Below are 7,468 nucleotides of genomic sequence, written 5' to 3' on the forward strand. Positions count from 1 at the left end.
TTCTCTACTCTCCTCCCTCCTTCTCTCCCCTCCTCCCCCTCTCATCTGCTCTTCTACAGGAAGCTAACTCCATCAACAAGTCGCTGAGTGCCCTGGGTGATGTGATATCAGCCCTGTCCTCTGAACTGCCTCATGTTCCCTACAGAAACAGCAAACTCACTCAGGTTCCACTCTGTCTATACAACAACCACGACAAACACACCATGACATCATTACAGCACGGCGACAAGCTTGTGAGCCATGTCAGCCCAAGGCATTCCCTTGTGTATTTATGCGCATGTTCACTGCTGTCTGTGGTGGGTTGTTTTGACTCGTAGGTGATGCAGGATTCCTTGGGTGGCAACGCCAAAACCCTGATGATCGTCAACATCTCTCCTTCGCAGTATAACATGGACGAGACCCTCACCTCCCTAGTGTGAGTCCATGGAGAAAAGGATGAAGGATATTCAATGAGAGAGAGAGAGAGATGGCAGAGTGTGAGAGAGATACAGCGAGAGAGAGAGAGAGACATAGAGAAACATGGCAAAGTGAGAAAGAGAGAGATAAGCGAGTGAGATAAAGAGAGGGAGAGACATGGTAGAGTGAGAGAATGTAAGACAGTGTGAGGGAGTTTGAGAAAGTGTGTGAGAGAGAAAGAGAGAGAGAGGTCCTTTTTACAAACGTTTTATACAAAGACAAACACTTAGAATGTGGACCCTTCTGATAGTATCCAACTTCCCACAGCTATGCCACGCGAGTCAAGGCGATCACCAACCACGCTCAGAGAAACCTGGAAAGCAAGGAAATCGCAGCTCTCAAAGAGGTGAGGTTCAGTACACACACGGCTGGAGGCTTACGGACCGAACCCTGGCGAAGGAGGCCTCTGGGTCTAAAGAACAGGTCAACACTCGGTTAATACTGAAACCACTTTTTGCCACGTTGGATAACATCACAAAAATGATGAAACACCAAATAAATACCGAGCAGGAGATCACAGCAGAAGATCACAGCGGGAGGCACACAGCAGGTGTGAAAGGTTGTTCCTCTCCTCTTAACAGGTGATCTTGAAGCTGAAATCTGGACAGACGGTCGAGGAAGAGGAAGTCTGAACTCTTCCAAAGTTATTTTAATTGTACTGTTCTGTGACCATTCGTCTATCACAATTGGCTTTAACTTTTGATTCTGAATCTGTTCATTTGTATTTTTACTATTTATTCATAGAAGTAAATGGACTTCAAACACTATCATCTGACTGTACTGTACTACTGACTGTAACCATACCTACTAATGCTCCATAAAGGACTTCTAAGCCTATATGAACACTTCATCATAGTACTTCAATCACATAAACTGTACATACTGCATACTCTTGTTCTCGTTTAATGGTTGTTATTTTGTCTATTTCTGCGATTAATGCAATATTAACGTCACGGCTAGTTACATCGGGATGTCACTCCAGAACAGAACAAACCGTACAGAAGTGATTGGGATGAAGAAGTGTTTGTTTGGGGGTCGTTCTGGGTCCCAGACTGGGTGGAACCGAGAGTGGGCAATTAAGGGCATCGCGTGTTGTATGTCAATGGGTGCTTCTCGGTCCAAGTTCTGGAATTCCCCCTCGATCTGGGGCCCCCTGTAGGCCAGGCTGAGTAATTACAAGGTCAGTTGGCCTGGTGAATGATACTTCTATTGGCGCCCGTTGAATTAGACGAAGTCTCTTTGGGAACACAATGGTGTGTGTGGGATTGAAACAGCTCTGTACATCTTGTACACTCACTGTCAAACACGCAAGGGGTCCCGCGGGCTGGTGGATGCTAGAGCTGGACAATGGCTGGCATGGGGACGCGTGTGTGTGTGTGTGTGTGTGTGTGCACGTGTGTCTGTATGTGTTTGTGTGTGTGTGTGTCTGTGTATGTGTGTGTCTGTGTGCGTGTGCGTGTGTGTGTGTTGTTGGATGTGTATGTGTGTGTGTGTGTGTCTGGATGTGAATCTGAAAGTAAAGTTGGCATAGCTGTTGTACACTCAAATTGTGTGTCGTCCCAAACATAATCCGTTCAACCAAAGGTATTGGTTCAGTCCTATCCCCCCGGTCCCGGTCACAGTGCGATGCACAAGACCCCCATGTTCCACCAGTTAACCAGCGCTGCGTTTGCATTGGTCGGCGCCCGGTTCTATCAGCAGCTCCCAGCTGATATTACACCGCGCTATACCGCGCTCATTAAGCCAAATTAGCGCGGTGGCTCCTAGCTTTGCGTGCAGCGTTTCATTGGCCGTTCCCCATCAGAGGCGACCCAGCGCACGGCCCCAGTGATTTGTTATTCTTTAATAACCTCCCTGGTTTGAATCGTACCATGAGCTCCATGGAGCAGCAGCTAACAGCCAGACAAAGGCGGCCGCGCAGGCTACAGGCCGGCCAGCCCCACACGGATGAGGGCCCCATTAGTGGCAAAGGGCGGTTGGGTGTCCTCCGGGGATTTGGTAAGCACACACAAACACACACACCCACACACACAATGACACGCAAAACACTCATAATCACACACACACACACAATCCGCGTACCTGTACGGTGATCCTCAGATTATATTCATGTGTATTTAGATGTTTATATTTATGAATGAATTGACCACATACAAACAAGCAAACAAAACAATGATAGGCTACTGCACATCAAGTGTGACAAAAAATGAGAAAATATGAATATATTGCAAATTATATTTAGCATCTGTTTTAGTACAGGTTAAATGTCGCAGATTTCGTCCGCCGCTGTGTTTGAATATATCTAAACAAGGCCAGAAGATGTGACGTGATGTAGCTACAGAGGGCCGTCCTAAGAAACACGCAACATGATTGGTCGTCCTAGCGTTCTAGAACCTTGATGAGATGCTAATGAGGTATGGCCGTGGCTTCATGGTCAGACCGAACTCGGCGCTGAGATCCAGCTCCTGGCCGGGGACCTTCTGGAGCCGCAGGTCGCAGAGCAGCGTCGTGAGGAACACAAACATCTCCAGGCGGGCGAATCCGTCTCCAAGGCAACGCCTCTTCCCCATGCCGAAGATGAGGACCTTCTCCGTCAGCGCCTTGTCGAGGCGTCCCGAAGGATCCGTGAAGCGTTCGGGCCGAAACACGTCTGGATCGCCCCAAAGATCTCTGGAGACCGGGGACATAAAAGACGTGGAGAGCGTCAGAGCAATCGAAAGCTCAGTCCAAATGAGGTCAAGGGGGATACTCCTAACCCTAACCCTAACTCCGTCGTACTTATCGTGGTTGACTTGGTGCTGGTTGATGAAGACACACGTGTCTTTGGGGATGAAGTATCCGTTCAATGTGATGTTTGTAGTCGTGCTGCAAACACATTCAAGACAGACTCCATTTGAATCCCATTTGGAATATCACCATCACTTGGTGATGGACTTTCCTACTTGAGACAACAAGTGAACTCACCAGTGAGGGATAGTGAGCGGCACGTAAGAGGCGTGGCGAAACACTTCGTACAGGAAGGCTTCTGTGAAGGGCATCTTGGGCTTATCTGTAAACCTGGGAACTCCGCTCGAGCCAATGTGTTCGTCTAAGAGAGACACAGAGGAGCATGCGGGGTCATAAGAGAGTTTATGTGGCAATGAAATCCCAGCCACACCTCAACATTTCAAACACCGTAACCCCATAAAATCGATTTGCGGAAGACTCAGTTGTTGTACAACACTTGACTCAGTTGATGTGCAACACCAGACTCAGTTGATGTACAACACCAGACTCAGTTATGGTACAACACTTTTAAATCAAATCTATAAGTAATCGTTTGGTTATTAATTTGATTATTTTGCTTTATAGTTAATTTCTAAATCATTATTTCTTAATCACACAGCTATGATTTGGGCTCTTGTCTGTGAAACAGCAAACGTGACAGAGGGAGAGAAAAGAAGCTTTGTGAACCCAGAGAACCCAGAGAACCCAGAGCCCTGGGTTCAGAAGGGTTCACAATACTTTTTGTTGAGCACAAAGTGATTTCTCAGCAAACCCAACCACTATTCAGGGATGCTGTGATGTGAACGCGACTCCTGATGCACACTTCTGAGAGAGCTTGCCACGTGAATGGAGGATGTTAAACCATGTGTGTGTGCATTGGTGGTTGCGTGTTACCGCCTTTGTGTCGGCCCAGAACAGCTCTCTCTTTCTTCACCTCTTTCACACTCCCGCTCTCATTCTGCCTCATCCTGTCTCCTCTTACTGCGGCTCTCTTCCTTCCTCTCTCTCGCCTGGTTTGTGTCGAACGGGCTTGAGAACAAGTCCGTGCTTACAGCAGAAGGCATCGTAGGTGTGCATCTATGCAAGCACTTATGTATAAAGTGTATAAAGCACAAAAGCAGGTGAAATGAGTTGAGGAAGTGTTAATGCTGTTGGAAAAAGGATGTGTGTGGATTGTGTGTGTGTGTGTGTGTGTGTGTGTGTGTGTGTGTGTGTGTGTGTAAGTGTGTGTGTGTGTCAGAGAGTATTTATATACTGTTTTAAATACTCCACATCTTTTTCATGGTAAACTTCCTGACCGAAAACTATTGCTCTCTTAATGTCCAGTACTACATGTGACAATCATAAAAGATGCATTGCTCGTTAGCCGGCATGTTAAAGAAGCAAAGATTTGTGTCACTGAATAATCAAGGTTTATAATTATCAGTACCTATCTCCTGGTGTATTCGGGCCTGGGTGTCTGGAAACTTGATCAGGTACAGGAGACTCCACTGTAGACCAGCTATGATGGTGTCAAATCCTTACAAAGAAAAGCCAACATTTAAATAGATGAGAGCGATTATCATCCACATTTACACCAGTCTTCTTGAGCATCACTCGGCTATCACCAAGGTGACGGACCTGCTCCGAAGATGTCTATGACGGTGTGAATGATCTGGGTGTCGGAGAGCATGGATCCTTGCTGGTCCTCTCCCCTCTCCTCACACTGGGCGATCAGGGCGTCTGTGATGTCGCGGATCGAGTTCTGGACTCACGGGCGGAAATTAATAGCGCACACACACAGCACACAGGTTAACACAGGTCAACACAGGTCAACACATGTCCACAAGCAGAATCGCTGTTGTCACTGTTTACAAAATGTATTTTAATCATATTTGTTTTTTTGTTCTTTTGTACTTTTTTCAGAGCAGTGTGTGATACTAATGTTGGACTTTACCATTTCAGAAGTCCAAACTCAAGTTCTTTCCGCTGAGCAAAAATTTGCCTGCAGTAATGCCTGCTAAGTTACGCGTGTCTTCCACTTGACTGCTAATTTCAAATTAACGTGCGTGCAAACATTTTAGCCTCTCCGCGCTGGAACAAAGGTCCTTCTTTGGCTTTGACCACACAGCAGAAACTGCATGGGTGGACACTGATTACTTAAAAAGTTGTCAGCAAATGAGTGGACATTGGAAGAAACTAGAATAAAAAGAAAACAGATCACAACTAGGCTTCATTTCATAAGAAGTTTGAAAGTGATTTGTTACATATAAATACATATCAATACATATTCACTGGGATACATTTCCTTCATAATTATTTCTAATATTTGTATTTGTATCATTACATATTATGTAATGATACAAGTGTTTCTAGTTTGTAGTCGGCTCTCATACTGTGAATTTGACCAGTGTAAGGGTCTCTATTCCCCCCTCGTCCATACCTTATCGAAGGAGGCCACGTGCTCCTGGATGTTCTTCTCCATGAAGCCGTTCATCCTGCGGATGTGCTGCACCATCCTCCTCAGCGACGGGCTCGGGAAGTACCGGAACACCGGGAAGAAGTCGGCCAGGTTCCCGGCGGCGAAGATCCTCAGCACCTCGTTGTTGACACGCACCACGCTGAGGAACTCCTCGTCCTCGTGGTCGTAGCGCTTCCCGAAGCACAGCGCGCACACCACGTTGGCCACGGAGGTGACCAGGGGCCGCGCCGGGTCCAGCACCCGGCCCCCGGGGCCCCCGGCGGAGGCCCGCGCCCGCATGGCGTCCACCAGGCCGCGCGCCTCGGCGCACACATGCTCCTCGAGGAGGCAGGAGGCCTCGGACCCCCGGGGCTCGGCCCGGGAGAGGGTCCGCAGGGCGTGCTTGCAGAGCTTCTTGTGCAGCGTCCAGGCCGGGCCGTACTCCTCGCTGAAGGTCATGCTGGTCCCGTCGGCCACCGCCGAGAAGGTGAAGAGGTCGGGCCGGCCGGCGAAGGCCTGGCCCTGCCGCACCAGGGCCTGCCTGAGGGTGGTGTAGCCGCTGAGCACCACCACCGTCAGGGAGCCCAGACGCACCTGGAGCAGGAGGCCGGCGGGGGGGTTAACGCGCTGGAACAGAGGGCTCAAGCCGGGGGTCAATGACCCCTTTGGGGGTCCGCAGGGTTAATGTCCCCGGAACTATTTGATCCCAGATATTTAAATGTATAATTTCTAATGATGCGTACAATGCTAAGACTTCGTGCCACTTTTACACATGGCACAATAGACCGCACTACACATTATTATTGGCCCAGTTTAATAAGCAACACAATGTTATACGATATGAAACACTGGGTTCTTCCACTGTGTCCCCATCAGCAGAAGAGGTCCTCGCCCTGAAAAGCGTTTACATCCCCTGCTCTAGAAGAACACTGTCTCGTTCTACCATGAGGATTTGATTTGATTAGATTTATTTGGAGCAAAAGACATATCCGAGGGATATAAGAAAAACGTGACAAAGTGCAAGCACTTATTTCCATCATGGTCGCTGATGTTACAAGACAGGCCATACATCAACATAAAACAAAACATTAAACATCATCAAAAATAGTTTATGAGAGGCTAAACATATAAAATAATCTTCCCTAACCCTTTCTTTCTGTATTAAAGTGCAAAGTGCATACATAGACAAACACCAACAGACAACAGGTCACATATAGCGGACAACAGGTCACATGGAGCGGGCAACAGGTCACATGGAGCAGACAACAGGTCACATGGAGCGGACAACAGGTCACATGGAGCAGACAACAGGTCACATGGAGCGGACAACAGGTCACATGGAGCAGACAACAGGTCACATGGAGCAGACAACAGGTCACATGGAGCGGGCAACAGGTCACATGGAGCAGACAACAGGTCACATGAAGCGGGCAACAGGTCACATGGAGCAGACAACAGGTCACATGGAGCGGGCAACAGGTCACATGAAGCGGGCAACAGGTCACATGGAGCAGACAACAGGTCACATGGAGCGGGAAACAGGTCACATGGAGCAGACAACAGGTCACATGGAGCAGACAACAGGTCACATGGAGCAGACAACAGGTCACATGGAGCAGACAACAGGTCACATGGAGCGGCACCAGGGTCACATGGAGCAGACAACAGGTCACATGGAGCAGACAACAGGTCACATGGAGCGGCACCAGGGTCACATGGAGCAGACAACAGGTCACATGGAGCAGACAACAGGTCACATGGAGCAGACAACAGGTCACACGGAGCGGCTCCAGGGTCACCTGGAAG

At 48.4% G+C, this 7,468-nt stretch overlaps 1 protein-coding gene across 1 annotated transcript in view; it reads right to left on the reverse strand.

Annotated features, from left to right (window-relative positions):
* Positions 1-2,843: 2,843 nt before the first annotated feature.
* Positions 2,844-7,468, reverse strand: part of cyp1d1 (cytochrome P450, family 1, subfamily D, polypeptide 1) — a gene marked incomplete at both ends in the record, with an annotated part of 4,894 nt that continues 269 nt past the window's right edge. Inside the window, 7 exons of the mRNA XM_079750590.1 lie at positions 2,844-3,126; positions 3,235-3,321; positions 3,421-3,544; positions 4,652-4,741; positions 4,843-4,966; positions 5,645-6,256; positions 7,462-7,468. The exon at positions 7,462-7,468 is cut by the window's right edge and continues 269 nt beyond it. Coding sequence (XP_079606716.1) covers positions 2,844-3,126; positions 3,235-3,321; positions 3,421-3,544; positions 4,652-4,741; positions 4,843-4,966; positions 5,645-6,256; positions 7,462-7,468 — 1,327 coding nt within the window. The remainder of the gene's footprint in view (positions 3,127-3,234; positions 3,322-3,420; positions 3,545-4,651; positions 4,742-4,842; positions 4,967-5,644; positions 6,257-7,461) is intronic.

This window comes from Pollachius pollachius (genome assembly GCF_949987615.1).
Source record: "Pollachius pollachius genome assembly, chromosome: 1".
Lineage (NCBI taxonomy): Eukaryota > Metazoa > Chordata > Actinopteri > Gadiformes > Gadidae > Pollachius > Pollachius pollachius.